Source organism: Rattus norvegicus, chromosome 19 (genome assembly GCF_036323735.1).
Source record: "Rattus norvegicus strain BN/NHsdMcwi chromosome 19, GRCr8, whole genome shotgun sequence".
Taxonomy (NCBI): domain Eukaryota; kingdom Metazoa; phylum Chordata; class Mammalia; order Rodentia; family Muridae; genus Rattus; species Rattus norvegicus.
The window spans coordinates 9,378,439-9,395,262 of NC_086037.1; the positions used below are offsets into that span (position 1 = coordinate 9,378,439).

General features: G+C 52.9%; 1 protein-coding gene across 6 annotated transcripts in view; it reads right to left on the reverse strand.

Moving 5' to 3' along the window:
• Positions 1-15,027, reverse strand: part of Ndrg4 (NDRG family member 4) — a 35,996-nt gene extending 20,969 nt beyond the window's left edge. For 2 of the 6 annotated variants that reach the window (NM_001271092.1, NM_001271091.1), the window contains exon 1: positions 14,390-14,534. In NM_001271092.1, the coding sequence (NP_001258021.1) occupies positions 14,390-14,426 (37 nt within the window). In that variant the 5' untranslated portion in view covers positions 14,427-14,534. Of the gene's footprint in view, positions 1-1,764; positions 1,857-14,389; positions 14,859-14,892 lie in introns of those variants that run through there. The other 4 variants (NM_001271094.1, NM_001271093.1, XM_006255123.5 and 1 more) reach the window with 3 other exon arrangements.
• Positions 15,028-16,824: the final 1,797 nt, after the last annotated feature.

Consider the following 16,824-nt stretch of genomic DNA (forward strand, 5'->3'; position numbering starts at 1 on the left):
ATATAGCAAGCACACCGAGGCTTCTCCCTCAGGGAGCCAATCCACCTCATGCCAGATTTTCTGCCTGTGTCTTTTCCCCACTGAGCCTCTATGCAAGGTGACGGTGATGTTAAGGTCCTTTGCCAGTCTGTTTTTTTGTTTTTTTGTTTTTTTTTTTAAACTGGGTAAGCAACTGTCAAATGAGAGGACCCAGTCAGCTGTTGGTAGGACAGGTCGTGGGTGTTTGCGATACATATGGAGTGTTTCCACCGTGGAACTCCTACAACATTTAGTGTCCAAGATACCCCACCCAGAAACACTAGCAGTGTCAGGGCCACAGACTCAGGAGCTCCAGGTGAACCAGGTATGGGTGAGGGGAGGCCAAGGAGAAGAGAGGACTGAAGAATGGCTTCTGTTTCCCACCAGTGAAGGCCCCTGGCCAGCCCCTACCACTCAGCTGTGTTGTATCCCTGAGGCTACAAGACCCATCATCACAAAATAGCCAGACATTTGAAAACCAACCACCCTGGGGTTCCACTAAAGAGGAGGACATCATAAGGACAGTCACAAGTCAGCACACCCCAACACCCTTCCAGATGCGGCTGGGAAGTGCCTCTCACTGCTCCCTCACACCTGACCCTGAACTCCAAGACCCTCTGGAGTCATTCTCTGTGGATGCCACCCCTTTCCCTCTCCTGACCACAAGGGTGCAGTCTTCTTCACTGTCTTCACCTCAGGAGTGGGAAGAGGAGGACACAGGATGTTTCTTCTCTGGCCTGCTCTCCATTTTCTGCTCCAGCTGCCGGCCCCTGCTTTGCTCTAGACCTAAGAGAGACCCACTTTCCTGCTTTCTCACCCAATTCCTGTGAATGTCTACTCCCCTCCCATAACCGTCATCTCTTCGATACTAAGATCCTGTCAGTGAGGCCTGGGGATGGGGGAGGAGACACCACAGGTATAGCAAGAGAAGCATCTGAGGCCCCCAAAGCTCTTCCAGGAGGAGTAAAAATGCTCCCTCAAGCAATGAATAGAAGGCATGTAAATAGGAGTATCATGCAATCACGAAAAAGACAGCACCATTCGGAAACACAGAGCTAGGGACAAGGACCACCACACCGAAGTAGGGAAAAAAAAATCCTATTTATGTAAGAAATTTCCACCAAACGAGTGCCTGTGTCAGCAAATTCAAAACAAAGCCCTCCTGTGACTCTGGGTAAAATATCAGGTCACTTGGCAGGAAGCGTGCTGGTCTGCAAGTGGGCAGATTTCTATTCCGTACCGAATTTCCTCTCCTCTCAGACAGAAAGACACCACGCACACTTTACACGTCGACGAGGGCAGGAGCCACTTGCAATAATAAATCATAGCCCCCGTTCTGTCTTACAGATATATCATCACAGACACAAACGACAAACTTCCCCGAGTGAAGGAGGCACAGACACAGTGGGAGAGGAAGGAATACACAGGAGCAACACTGTTAGCAAGCGGGCCGGACGCTGGGCGGCTGGGGCTTCAGGAGGGCCCCAAATGGCATCAGCATTGAGCTCTTCTCTCTCCTGCTGGCACAGGACCTCAGTCCTTGGCTTTTCATAGCCATGACACCGTGAAGCACACCTGGGCAGTGAGTCTGTGCTTGCTCAGCGTTAGGCATTTGGAGCCTGGACTGGGGTGGGGGGGGGGGGGAGGCGGATGGGGCACCACGACAACCATGTGCTCTCCTCAGAGCTGCCTAGCACAGTGGGTTGGTGCTGCTGCTGTGTCCCGCCATGCTGCTGCTGGGGTTACCTGCCAGGCTTCTCTGCAGGGAGAACTGCCTTTCTTCGTAAGCTGGTTATCACACGGGAAGGTACTCTTGACGATGCCCTGTTTTTTCTCATACTTCCCCAGGCTAATTTTAGCAGCCCTTGACGACTCATGTCCACTGTTCTTACTGTGGTGTTTGTCCAACGATAGTGCTCTATTTCTGTCATCCTGTCCGGTCGGTCACTAGTTGGGAGTCTGAGAGAAAGTGCTATCCTTTTTCACCTCCCATGAAGCTATCTGGCCCACCATTTTCTCATACCACAGCAGTCTTGTAGAGATTTATTCTATGGGCTAAATTCTGTTGTGGCTATCCCGTTCTTCAGAGTGGGCCATGTTTGGGCACCCTGCGTCCCTTTCAGTTGGCACTTCATCCTTCTGATGTGACTCCATCAGTTTTTGAGCAGCCACTAACTGGCTGGCCGTATTTGGCACTGCACGTGCTCTCTGCGTGTGCCGTGGCGTTCTCTTCTCCAGGGTCCCTGGCCACCGTTCACAAAGCAGGATGTGGGAGCAGGTGAGCTCAATAATTCCAGGGTAACTGCTCTAGGTCCTTATCTGTAGGCAGAGCCAGGGGATGTAAGTACCAACACTCAGGTTTGTTCTAAATCTATCCTACTGTGTGCTTACCAGGAACCCAGAACTAGACTTTAACTCCTTTAAGTGCACTCGGACAGCACAGACTTTATCGAGTGGTGAGAAATCTGGCTTACGAGATCCTTTTCCTTTCCCATGCTGACGAGCCAACTTGGCACTTGTGAAGGCCAGAAGATCTGCAGTGTTTTATTTTTAATCATTCCTCGAGCAGGTATAAGAGGATTTAGAATTGACACCCACAAGATGAAGGACTTCTGTGTGTGTGTGTGTGTGTGTGTGTGTGTGTGCGTGCGCGCGCGTTACGTGCATGCATTCATGCATATAGGACCAAGGTTGACACCAGGTGTTTTCCTGATGTCACCTGACGTCACCACCTCATACATCAAGGCAGGGTCTCCCGTAAACCTGGAGCTTCCATTTCAGTTAGGTAGCTTACTCTGTGAACCTCTTCGTCTTTAATCTTTTGGACTATGGATAGAGGCATTTCCATGGGTTCTGGGGAGCTGAACTCTGACCCTCACTTGGGGTCTGTCCCTCAGCCCATTGTGACTTCTTACCACTTACGGCTTTGTCTCTGAGATCACAAAAGACTGTTTGGATCTCATTAAAACGAACAAAACTCCCTCAGCTGGGCGTGGTGGTGCCTGCATTTAATCCCAGCATTCAGAGGCAAGGGCAGAGGCGGGAGGATCTCTGTAAGTTTAAAGCCAACCAGGTCTACACAGTGAGCTCCAAGACAGCAGGAGCTATAAGGGAGACCTGGTCTTACACACAAAACAAACAAACAGAACCCCAGCTCCCTCACAGGTTCCGAAGAAAATGGGAAATAAATGGTTTCAACTCCCCAGCACTTCAACTCTGCCTCTGGCCCTCTCCTTGCTGCTGGTGCCCACAGGCCTCGTGCCACCCCTGTCTCTGCAGCACCATTTCTCCAGGGCACACTGTGCTGTGACACCTGCTCTTCAGTCTCAAGGCTGCTGGGACAGCAATGACAGCACAAGATGCCACCATGTCGGCCAAGCTGAGCTGCCCACCTGCCGTGAGCTGTCAGAGGCTCCCAGCTTTAGAGGCCAACAGAGATTCAAGGCTTGTACGCAGAAGTACAACGACCAGTGGCTCTCTCTGAAGCTGGAAGTTGACAGGCACAGCACCAGTGTGTGAGCTCTGTTCCTCCACACGACCCAGCTCCAGGCGGAAAACTTCTAATCCCCAGAGCGAGGGCAGAGGGAGCTAGAATTCTAACCACACATCCAGGCGGCAACTGTGTGGAGCTAGAGCAGGCTCCTGCCTGAGGTAAAGATGGGGCCTGCTCCCTCCACTTCCTAATTGAGAGAACACATATGCACACACATGTGCACACACACGCACACATGTGCACACACACGCACACATATGCACACACATGTGCGCACACACGCAGACACACACACGCATGCACATGCACACACATGCACACAGACACACACGCATGCACATGCACACACACATGCACACATATGCACACACGCACACGATATGACTGCTTGTGAAGGTCAGAGGACAGTGTGTGGGAGGCTGGTCCTCTCCCACCACACGGGTGTCTGTGGATGGAACTCAGGTTGCCCAGCTCAGCTACAAGTGCCTTTATCCACTGAACCACCTCACTGGCCCAAGATATACTGTTCTTTGGCTCTTTCCCTGCTAGATTTTTGGCTAGAATACAGGTGTGATGGCAGGAACTTGAGCAGCTACTTTGGATTCTGAGGTCGGAGACTAGGACCAGCAGTGTTGAAAGGCAGCACCTGAGCCATGACTATGAATCCAGGCACTGAGTGGAAGAGGGGACCACAGCCGACTTAGCCTGTGGCTGCCGTCAGCTTTCTGTCACATATGATTGGCACGGATGTAGGTTTGAGACATTTTCCCCTGGGAAACCAGAGACCTACCACCCGCCCTAATACTCGAAAAATATGTTAAAGGGGAGAGAAGGGGCAGGTTTTTCTCCACAGGCAAACAAGCAGTGTGCATGCTCGTGACCCTGCAGGACTGTCAAAGCTTGTGTGGTCCTACCCCTGACCCTCCCTGGGCGGCACAGCCCCAGATAACATCCTCTCTGGGGTCTCACGCAGCACCTCTGACCACAGTTCTCAGGGCTGCCCCGGCTGGCAGCTACATGTGTAACCGTGACCCACACGAGTTAAAAGCTTCCTCTGCCACTTTCGTCACAAATTCTCAGTTACCCAGCACAGGCATCCCACTCGGCTCAGCTGTGTCTGCCCAACCTGGCGGGTTTCCCAGAATCGAGGAAGCGCTTGTCCCGGATCCCGGGGTAAGATTCGAAAAGGTAACGAACTGAGGGCATACCTCCCCCCACCCAGATTCTGTAACACGGTCTCAGGACAGAGGGCTGGCACACACATTCCCCAAGCTGTTTTCCTCCCCAAAGCCTCTCTCCAAACCACCTGTTTAATTAGCACTTTAGAAATCAATGTCGCCACAGAAAAGGACTTCACAGCACCAACCACCTGCCAGCCTTCTCCATCCAAGGGACCACCAGTCTGTAGGAGGCTGCCACCTGCCGTACTCTCCTCATGCAACGGCACCCGTGCCTGCCTCTGAGGGTCCTCAATCCTTAATCTATGTGCTTTAAGCAGGAATGATGGTGCCCCAGAAGTGACCCAGGGACCCAAGCCCTTCATCAGTCAGATACGATCTGGGCACACATCACTGGTGCACATCACAAATGTGAAGGCCTGCAATGCTCTGTCCTTCTCCTCTCCATCCCGCCTCAGCTGCCCACAGTCATGGTCCCAGGTGTGTCTCACCCCATCCAGCTCCATTGTTTGCTGGGCATCATTGGAGAGCTGAAGCTTTCTGAACATCGACATGACGCTCACGGTCTTGTTTTTTTGTTTTTTTTGTTTTTTTTTTTTTAAGTTTTCTTAAGACGAGGTTTCTCTGTGTAACCCTTCTGTCCTGGAACTCAGTCTGTAGGTCAGGCTGGTCTCAAAATCACAGACCCACCTGCCTCTGACTCTCACGTGCTGGGGTTAAAAGGTGAGCCACCACCGCCCGGCTTGACACTCCAAGTTTTAATATGAGCATTTTAGACCTGAGCTTTCTCCATGAATACAGTCAAATATCCCCAATTCTAAAAATTCTGAAATCAGAACCATTTTTTTCAAATCATGTAAGAGACCCTCAGGCTTCAGGCTGTTTCAGGAACTAGGGAGAAACCATTGACAAAAACAGATTCCTGCTTGGGGCTGGTGCAGAGCAAACAACAGGTCTGTGTGCCTTTGTGGATGGATGCCTCAAAAGGGACAGAGCCGGTCAGGTGCAGCATTTTAATTCAGGTGGTTAGAGGTGTCACCTCGCTGAAGAGATACCAACAGAGGCATGAGAAAGGCAGGACAGAGGCTCGATAGTCTCGGAAGAACCCCAGCGCTTGCCTTCTCTGTGGGAAAGTCCGAGCGGGGCAGTCCTTGTAGGCCTATGGAGAAACTGGCAGAGCCCTGAGGTAGAGGCAGGAAAATTAGAAATTCAAGGTCATCCCCAGCGCCATAGAACGTATGGGACCAGAATGGGATTAAAGAGCCCCCCCGGCCTGGTACTCCAAGCACACACAGTAGTAATACCCAGGGTGTATTTGGGGTCCTGGGAACCCTAACACTTCCAACATCAACATGGAGATTACATGAGGGCCACAGTGAGTATAGCGACAGAGGCTTTACAGAAGCCACACTGCTAAGTGTTAGAGACGGCTCTGGGTAAGGCAGAGCCTTGAAGACCCAGCTTTTGTTAGAATTCTTAGGGAAGAGCTCTTTGCTGGGTGTATCAGGAGGATGACCCGTCATCAAGAGAAATCTACCGATCCACACAACCAAACTAACAAGAGTGGAGCAGCCAGACAGTGGCGGCTCACACCTTAAATCCCAGCACTTAGGAGGCAGTGGTAGGGGGATTTCTGTGAGTTCGAGGCAGCCTGGTCTACAGAATGAGTTTCAGGACAGCCAGGGCTACACAGAGAAACCCTGTCTTGAAAATAAAAGAGTGGAGGAGACCAAATAGCAGCCCACGCCCACTGTGGCTGCCATGGGGTCCAACACTGCACCCTTAGTGTGGGTCTAAGCCTGCACTCGTACCAAGAAATCTACCATCTTTAACTTCTACGTCCTCCCTGTTCTGAGCTCAAAGGACCACGTGAACCCCAGTATCTGTCCTTACGGAAATCATGGACACAGTCATGTTGTGCTGTGCCCTGGGGCAGTGGGGGTGGGGTGGGCGTAGGGAGCGCGTTTCACTGGCATAGAGACAGGCTATCCTCCCTGCATTAGAATGGCCACACCACCATCTACTCTAGTAGAAACCACCAAAGATAGATTACCCCTCCCCATGTGTCAGGGAGCATGGAAGGCCTAGGCATCAACACTGCTCTACGGGGTGGGGAACAAGCTTTGACACTATCTACAAAGACCCCCTCACCATGGCAAGGGTCCACCCTGCCTGCTCCCACTCCTATCCTAGACCCGCCCCTTGGGTACCTTGCGCTGGTGCAAGCCATTTCTGCTGCTCAAGGTCTGGGCTCTGGAGCTGGCAGGGAACAATTCTGGATTCGGGGTATGGCCTAAGGGCTACGAACCCTGGACTCAGCTATGGGACCACCCCCTACTCTGGAGAAAGGCATCCCACAAGTACTTCCTGTGACCTCCAAGGTGACTGAGATCCCTGTCCCTGCCCCTGCCCCTGCCCCTGCACAGGGCACACCCACAGTCACTCACTCACTCTGCCACCTGCCAGAAGTGAGCGGAGAAGCTGGCATGTTCCAAAGGTATGTGCTCTATCAGTCACTCTGGAGCAGACACTTCATCCACAGACTGGACTGTGTGTGTGTGTGTGTGTATAGATACACAATCTTCTGTACCCAGGGGGATCAGGGTGTGGCAGGCAGGGTCGAAGCACACGGCCAATTCTAGCTTCTGTGAAGCTTTCTCAGCTGAGCCCAGGATTACACTGGGGCACAGCCAAGCTCAGCTCCAGGTCATACAGCCAGGGCTGACGGGAAGCGTCCACGCAGATCCCAAGCCTCAGGGGCCTGCCCACCTTCTCTGCGGGTCACTTTCCCGGGTGCCGTCTAACGAATCTACATTACCTGGACATAATGTCCTTACAGTTCTGAAGGTCGGAAGCCCATAGTCAGCAGGTCGAGTCTGGAGGCAGGGGGACACTACAGACTTGCTCCCTAACCAGGCAGTGTTCCCCATATCCTTATCAAGGTGGCCCTCCCCACGACATGGTCAACAGCAAAGCAGCTTGCTCTGGGCCTCTATAGATCTGTCTTACAGAGCGCAAATCTAGGGACGCATAGCCGTTCTGAAGGCTCGTGGGAGTCGGCCTTCCAAGACCCTGAGGGGAAAAAGTACAGCCAAGTGAACAGCGTGGGCAGGCTGCTCTGCTGCTGTTTCTATAACAGGATACTTTCGGCCTCCCTCAGTGGGGAAAAGGAGGTACGCAAAGGTCCCCACCTCCTGATCTAGGAATTTTCTCCAGATGAAATCTTTTATCTGTAAAGTCCCTTTGGTATGGATGCTGATATTCCTAGGTCCTAGGGACTAAGGTCAGGGCACCTGCTTGGGGCTGCCCTTCTGCTATTGCACTCTAAACACATAAAGGGGAAACCGAGGTAGGTACTTATGCAGTGAGGCTGGAAGTAGGAGCCCGTATACTGTGCCCCCATGTTCTTCCTCTGCCAGGGGCACCGTTCGCTAGGCTGCACCATCTTCTCCTCCCTCGGGGCCTTGGAAGAACAACTGTTCATCTCTTGAATTCCCCCCTCGGCAAGGTAAATCTAGCGCTCTCTGAGCTCGCAGGGCTGGCTTCATTGGAACCACAGTCCTTACAGTGTTTTTCTGCTAGGCGTCTGCAGGCTTTCAGTTCCATTTGTTTATACTTTAATGGTTTCAGAGACAGTCTCCCCTTGTAACCCGTGCTAGCCCAAACCCACACCCTTCTTCCCTTGGCCTCCTAAGTGGGAGGACCGCAGGCCTAGCTGTTTTTTCAATTTGAGGTCGCAGAACTTAAGTGTTATGGCTGTCGGCTGGTTGGTACAGTGCTTGCCCAGAGGGAATGAAGTCCCGGGTTCAATCTCAGCACCGTATCAGTTGGATAGGGTGGCACATTCTCGTAACCCCAGCACTGGGGAAGCGGAGGCAGGAGGATCAGAACTTCAAGGTCGTCCTCAGTTTATAGAAAATTCAAGGCCAACCTGAGCTGCAAAAGAGCCTGGTTGTTTGTCTTTTTGCTTTTGTTTGTTTGTCGTGATGCCAGGGCAGTGATGGTTCAGGCCTTTAATCCCAGCTTTTGGGAGGCAGAGGCAGGAGGGTCTCTGAGTTCGAAGCCAGCCTGGTTTATAGACCAAGTTCCAGGACAGACAGCCAGGGCTACAGAGAGAAACCCTGTTTCAAAAAAACCAAACCAAACAGAAGGTAAACTTGATATTCATGCAAACGAGGAAATAAAAGGTAAAAATCGCATATACTCTGCAGTGTCCTGCCATCTATCTGCCATGGCCTTTTGCTTTAATTTCTTCTTCTTTTTTTTTTTTTTTTTCGGAGCTGGGGACCGAACCCAGGGCCTTGTGCTTGCTAGGCAAGCGCTCTACCACTGAGCTAAATCCCCAACCCTGCCATGGCCTTTTCAATGCCCATCCATACCCCAGCAAAGCTTTATTCGGGGGCACCAGAGATAAAACCTAGGGCCCGGGGCTTTCTGCAGGCTAAACAAATGCCCCGCCACTGAGTCTCCGCCCCAGCCGTGAAGATGTCGCTTTTTTAATGCAGGAAACATAGTTCTAAGGAAACTTCTCAGACTCCAGAGCCAGCTCTTCTGGTTCAAACTCCAGACAGTCACTGGCCACCAATGTGACCTTGGGCGAGTGATTTGCTGCTCTTTGTCTGTTTCCTTAATAGGAGAAGTACGCTGATCATGAGACTTTACCGTGGCAAGAGAAATAATATAGAGATGGCACCTGGGGCCGTCGGACAAGGGGAGAGTGCCACACAGTGCCGAGCTGTCACCGTCATCAGCATTACTTATTTTTAAGGGGACATCTGAGTGGTGGGTAAATGACCTCTGGCAGTGAGATCTGCAGCTGCCCGTGCATTTGTGCATGTGTGCGTGTGTGTTTGTGTGTGTGTGTTTGTGTACGCGTGTCCTAAATGAACTCTAGTGTTTTGCAACTGGCTGCTGTCACTCTCTCGGATAAACAGTGACAGGATACCTCTGTACTCACCTTTACCTGCTCTTAGAGCTTCAACCTCAGAGTCACAGATCACACGTTGCTAAGACCCGATACACCACTACCAGCCTGCCTTCCATGAGCGTGGTACCTGCTCTCTCCCATACAGTGGGAGTCTCCCCATATCTGAGGATCTAGAAATCCCATGGCTACAGCCCAGCGCCCCAGGCAAACAGTGGTGTGTACTGAGATGAATAGTCTGGAGAGGAAGATTCAAGGGTTCAGATTCTAGTCCCCAAAGGCAAGTTTTATGCCTTAGTTTCCCTCAACAGGCCCGACGATAATCAGGCACTCTTTAAATGTGTCCTGTAAAACTGTGGGAGACACTCCATGACCACCACGGTGGTTTGAATGAGAACTTGGTCCCCAGCTGGCGGCTGTCTGGAAGGATAGGAGGCGTGTGTCACTGGGATGGGTTTAAGGTCTATTTACTACACTACACTCTTCCAGTTTCCAGTTTCTGGATGGAGATGTGAGCTCTCAGCTGTTGCTTGAGCACCCTGCCTGCCTGCCTGCCTGCCTGCCTGCCGCCATGATGTAATGGACTCCTTCCAAACTATAAGTCCCAAACACACTCTTCCTTCTCCTAGTTGCCTTGGTCACGGTGTCTTATCACGGCGTCAAAAAAGTAACTCCAACAATGACTTAAACCCAAATTTCTATACACGGAACTGAAGGACCTTTGCTTCTTTTTTTTTTTTTTTTTTTTTTTTTTTTTGATTCTTTTTTTCGGAGCTGGGGACCGAACCCAGGGCCTTGCGCTTGGACCTTTGCTTCTTTAATTATACGAGTTGGTTTTTTTTTAAAAATAATACAAAACTATACAAGTTAGGTTTTTGTATTGTTGTTTTTTTAAAGATATAGTCTTACTGTAAATCTATAGGCTGATCTGGAACTCACTTTATAGACCAGGCTGGTCTCAAACTCACATAGATTCGCCGGCCAAATGCTGGGATTAAAGGCCTGCAGCCCTGCATCCATTCCACAAGAACCATGAGGAGAAGGTTGCCAAGAGACACGGGCTGCTCTGGGGATGCCACTCGGTTGGTCAAGCGCTTGCCGAGCACACACAATCAGCCTTGAGCCTGAGTCCCAGCATCGCATAAAGCTGGGTGTAATGGCACACACCTGCAAGCTCAGGGGAGTCAGGAGCTAGGGTCCTCACGTGTACAGTGAGGGGCTGGAGAGATGGCTCAGCCATTAAGAGCACTGACTGCTCTTCCAAAGGGCCTGAGTTCAACTCCCAACAACCACGTGGTGGCTCACAGCCATCTGTAATGGGATCCGATGACCTCTTCCGGTGTGTCTGAAGACACATGGTGTACTTATATACATAAAGTAAATCTTTAAATCTAGAGCCCTGTAATGGCATCAGAAATTCCTGGGGTTTTTGTTTTTTGTTTTTTTTTTTTTTAAGTACAGTAAGAACACAGTCAGCCTGGGCTACAGAGACACGCTGACTTGTACACAACTCAAATACAGACATACATAGACACACACAGACAGACATACATACACACACACACACACACACACACACACACACACACACACACACACCAGTCCTCCAGAGACAGAGGCAGGCAAATCTCTGTGAGTTTTCGGTCAGCCTAGTCTACACAGACTAGATGGAGCTATGGGGTGAAGCCTTGTCTCAAGGGACAGGAAAAAGAAAAAAGAAAAAGCCAAGATCCTCAGACTTCAAAGGACCCTGGTCAAAGCTCCAGTCTGCCATGTGAGAGCTCTCTGAAACCATCTTGGAAACGTACTGTTGGAGTAGAAATACATGAGAACAGCTGCTGTACAGTCTGCAGACAGACAGACATCCCACCGCCACACAGAACACGCAAAAGAAAAACCACCGACTGCACCAACCTCCATGCCCACCTCTGAGGGCTGGGAGACCAAGCTGCCATGCCTGCCCCTGAGGGCTGGGAGGGACCCGTGTGTGAACTGACATTGGTCCGGGCTTTTTCATACTTCTGAGGTCTGACTCGACATCCCAAACTGCTGACAAGTCTGGAGCTCAGGGCTCAGCACTGCCCAAAGAGCAGAGATGCAGAGAGGACCCCTGAAGCTCACATCCTCTGGGGTCAAAACTGCCTGCTGCCTCTCTTCATTTGTGGCAAGAACCCCCCCACCCCACGCCTCAGGGAGCCACCTGGAACCTCTGGTTGTCCTCTGTTCTCTTTAGGACACTGGGTCCAGGCATTCTCTGGTCCCCACAGGAGGGGCACCTGCTGTGGGCATCAGGACATCAGGGTCCAACCTCGTATGATGGAAACTGAGGCCAAACCAAGCTCCCCAGAAATAGATCTCAAAGAGGTCTACTGTACAAAGAACCCAGTAAGAGAGCTAGGATACCCTGAAGGGGACAGGAACCCTCAGGGCACTGAGGGATGAACTCAGAGGCCAAGGGAGGTCACCACCAGATGCGGCAACATTTGACAAGCATGCTCCCACGAAGCGTGGAATGGTTTAGTCTGGCCCACAGTTGAGCAGGTAGGACACACGTCACCCACTCTCAGCCATGCAAGTGTGGGAGAGTGGCCAACCCCGTTGTCAAATAGGTATGATGGTAAGATGGAAACTATAAAAACTACTGGAAACAACCTCGAAGGGGTGGATGAGGGCAAGGATCCAGAGGCCTCTGCAAGATCGTCCAGGGGACACAGTCAAGGAGCAGGATGCATGAGCTTAGACCAAGCCAAGAGGTGTGAGCACTTGTACAATACCACAGTAATCACCCCGCTACCTGCACAGCACTCCACGGAGATGAGTAAAAAAAAAAACCTCACTGCTGCCTGTCAGCGGGGGTAACGCGGAGTGTCTGCGGCAGATCCCAAGTCCTTACTAGCCAATGAGCCAAGGCAGGTAGAATCCTTCATTACCAGGGAAAGCAGCCAGAGGGGAGATAGGCCTCTGAGGTTCTAATCAAATGAGTCACTTGCTCTGTCTCAAAAGGCCCCATAACATCTCTTAGGCGTCTGTTTAACCTCCATCTTATGAAGGAGACGGACGTTAAACGACCTGTTTGAAATCACAACCAGCTGTGGCTGGAGTGTGACTCCACATCTATGAGGCAGGAAGAGGACATAAGGAGTTGGGGGTGGTGAGGAGGAGGGGTCGTGAAGGAGACAAGAAGGGGTGTGAACTCATCACACAGCCCAGGCTGGCCCTAAATTCACCATGCTTATGCCACAGCTGAGCCTGGTACACTGGGAGCTTCTGACAGTGACAGAGTCCTGAGGAAGTCCTCGGAAGCCTGCCACGGAGCATCGAGGGCCTGAGGGCACACTACACACGGACCTCAATTTCCAGACCCTCACCGGCTATCTCCATTCCCTCTGAGGGCCAGATGGGGACGAGAGGACCTGGTTCTGCCCTCTAGGCGTTAGGGTCTGAGTGTTGGGAGTGAACCTGCTGCAAGCTCTGTTTCAGGTGCCGGTCATGAGGAAAAGCGGAAGGGCAGGTGTCAACAACACCCAGCCAGGGCTTCCAAGGCCCCAGGAATCTCCGCCTGCCCTTCTCCATGAGCCCAGCGTGACCCACTGTGGTTTAGCATACAGCCCAAACCCTCATCTGGCCTACTTTCCTCCTCTAACATCCCAGCACACGCACGCACACACACTCACACACATACATGCTAGTACACACAACCCAAACCTTCACCTGGCCTACTTCCCGCCTATAACTCCACCCACCGCCATTCCCAACACACACACACACACACACACACACACACACACACACACACACACACACCCTACAGGGTCATGCCACTCACACTCAGGGCACATGCAGAACACCCTTGGCTCCTTCAGCTTGAAGTGTGACCTCCTCCCTTTCCATGAACAGAAAGTTCTACTCTCAGTGTCCGTCTTCAAACGCAGCTCTGATCTCTGCGTCCCTTCAGATCCCTAACCCAGATCCCATTTCCTGGGTACACACACAGCGGGGCGGCCCCTTCCTCGCCTTACAGCAGCAGGACCCCAAGTGCCAAGAGGCATCTCTTGGAATATGTTCATCAACTTTACATGGTGTGCACCTAACAGAGGCTCGGTCAGCTTGGTCCAGTGGGATCTGGACCGGGGCTGTCCCCTCCAGCCCAGTGGGAACGGAAGCCTCCACTGATGCTGGACTTCATGTGTCAGGAGCAGCTTACCCTTCTGACACCCGGCCTCTGTCCTTGCTCCCTTTCCCATCTGCTCTACGCATCCAGCCTGGCCAAGGCATTCCAGGCACTGGCCCCAGGATGCCCTCAGCGGGACATCTAATTTCTTCTCTAGAGTGGCCCCAAGGTGGATGGCCCCAGCCATTACGGTTCAGTCTAGCTTCCCATCTTCCCAGGCCACTTGACTCTACTTCCAGCAATAAACTTTCTCCAGAGAGAAAGGTGGCTCTGACCATGACAGAAAACCCTTACACAGGTTCTCCCCACTTCCCTAGGAGGCCCAGGACTGCTTTCTCAGGGGACGTGCGATACTTGAAGACTGAGATTCCTGGGCTCCCCTTAGGGTTGCTAATCGGAGCTCCACTAGCGGGATACCGCAGGGGGCCTCCCTGGCGCTCCACCCTCCCAGACGCCGGCGCTCGCGGCTCAGTAGAGCCGGGCGTGCCTCAGGTTTCGCTCATCTGGGAACGCGCACCCGAGAGCGCCCCTTCCAACCCGGGCCACCGCGCCCGGAGCCCGCTCCAAATTGGAGAGCGGCAGTGGCAAGCGGCAAGCCACGGTACCTGTCAGCAGTTGGAGCCTGTGTCCCAGCACCTTCATCTCGGCGTCGGAGGAGCGCGCTGGGCCGCCCGGGGCGAGGCGCGCAGTAGCCGCAGAGAGGAGCGGCGGGAGAGCGGGAGCGGCGGGAGCAGCAGCCGGTAGTGCGGTGCGCTCGCCGCCCCCTCCAGCAGGGTTTAAAAAAATCCACCAATGGCACAGCCGCGCACCCCAAAAGGCACCCGCCGCCACCTGGCCGTGGTGAGCGCCGATGGGGGGGGGAGAGTGTGACACCACGCGGGAGGGGCCCCTCGTGAACAAAGACGCCTGCCGCCCCCAGCCCTCGCGGGCGGACGGGCGACAGCCGTGGTCTCCGGGGGTCCGAGCCAAGAAGGCGAGGGGTGGCTGGGAGACAGGGCGTCGCCCTCGCGTGGGCGGAAGGTGGCCGGGGGGCGGGGAAGAGAAGGTGCGGGACTGCTGTGTGGCTGCGCCTAGAGGAGATCCCAAGGGTGAGGGAGCGGCGACTCACCCAGGCTGCCGAGCTACACGGTCGCGGAGGCGTGAGCCTGGCCTGGACGCCGCCGCCCACGAGCCGTGCAGGTTCCCCGCACGAGCGAGCCCGGGAGCTGGGGGCGGGGCGGGGCGCCGCGGGGGGCGTGCCAACGTGGGTGGGTGGGCGTGGGCCGCGCTGCGCGTCCCGCTTGTTGGCTGGACGCTAGCTGTTGCGGGCTGTGGGAGTGGGCGGGAGGCTCTGCTGGAAGACCCACAGGCCTGGCCCAGACGCAATCTGCAGCACCCGGCCCGGCTCCCAGAGGTTCCCATCTCTTTGCACTGCGTTCCTTGCGGAGCGCCAGAGACGCAGACTTCGGGCTTTGTTTGGGCTCCCACGGGGAAACTAGGCCCACTCCCGCCACCTGTGACCTCTCCTCCCTTGCAGTCCGACCTCACCCACCGGTCTGGGGAGACGCCGTGGGAGGTTGGGGAGAACCAGGAGTTCAGTGGTCCAGGAGCCAACGCTCCTCTGCTTGCAAAGCCTGAAGGTTTCTGAGGAACTCAGGCCACTTCCTGGCTAAAGATGTTCTTTCTGGGCACCCCTGACGGTTTCACTCACACTGTGACTTCAATCTCCTCTCTGCTGTTCACTCTCCGTTATCAGGAGCCGGAGAAGGAACAGGACTTTACTTTCCCTGAACTCCCTCTACTGGGGTCTAGTCCTGGTTCCTCGGAAGGAGGGTCAAAGGCCCTGAAGCATCATAAACCCTGAAACTGGGACGAGATAAAGATTCCTGGAGACTCTGTTCAGGCTCTAAAGATGACTATGGGCCCCTTCCTTACCTTTTCTCTGGGTTCCTGTCTTTATGACCCACAGAGAAAGTACTAGACCAGGAAATCTCTGAGGCCCTGGCTGTGAGGGAGGAGAGTGTCAAGAGAAGCCAGCCCACCTCTTCTGACTTCTGAAACCTCTCGGTAGGAGGTGCTTTGCCATTAGGCCTGGGCTCCAGGTGGCCAGCACCTGAAGTAAATTAACCCCACGGCCAGCTGAGGAAGCAGCTGAGATTTTGAGGCTGCAGGTGGTGCACACCTGCTTATGGTTACTTACTGCTTGTGGTTGAAGGGATTCTAACATGGTTCTGCCAGGCCTTGCCCTTCTCCCGCATTCCCCGTGCCTTGCTTAAAAAACAAAACAAGGCAAAAAAAAAAAAACCCCAAACAAACAAAAACAAAAACAAAAAAACAAAACAAAACAAAAAACCCACTAGATTACATTCTTAAAGCTAGCCGCCAAGCTTTTCCCTTATTTGACTACTTCCTCCTCCGGAAGCTGAGGTCCAACTATCAAAGTATTGAAGTCTAGTAACCAAATGCCCTCTTTGGCTGCCATAATTAACATGCCCTATTAAAATTAAACAGCTCAACCTAACACAGGGTTTCCCCCTTTCCCTTTATAAACTGCCATTTTCCTATGGGCCACGTCTGTCTCCTGTCTATCCAGAGGCAGTCCTGTGTCCCATGTTGTCACCCCCCAATACCCCCTCCACATCTTTTTCTCTTCCCCTCCTCCCTCATCCTCTATCTGCTGTCTTTGTCCTTTGTGCTGAGAGCTGGGTCGTAGGGGTCTCCTGGGCTGATACGGATCCCTTCAGTGACTTGGATTTGAACTCAGGTTCTTATGTTAAGATCGAAGCAGCAAGTTTTAGTCCCTGCACCTTTGGGAAACCCCTCCCTCTTAGTGTCTTCCTTTATTAAGGGAGCCGGGGTAGGGCAGTCTGTGGTGACAGAATGAGCTTTCTCTGAAATGTCTTTCTTCCCTGGGCTAATGGTTCTGTGGGTAGAAGTTAAGACCAGCGCTTTATTTGTTCCGCTCGCGTGACTTCTAGCATGTTGCGCTCTCCCAGTCTCCTCATACTCTGTGAGGCTGGGACGGTGCTGACTCCGAAGACTCGTGTAAGAATTAAAGGGT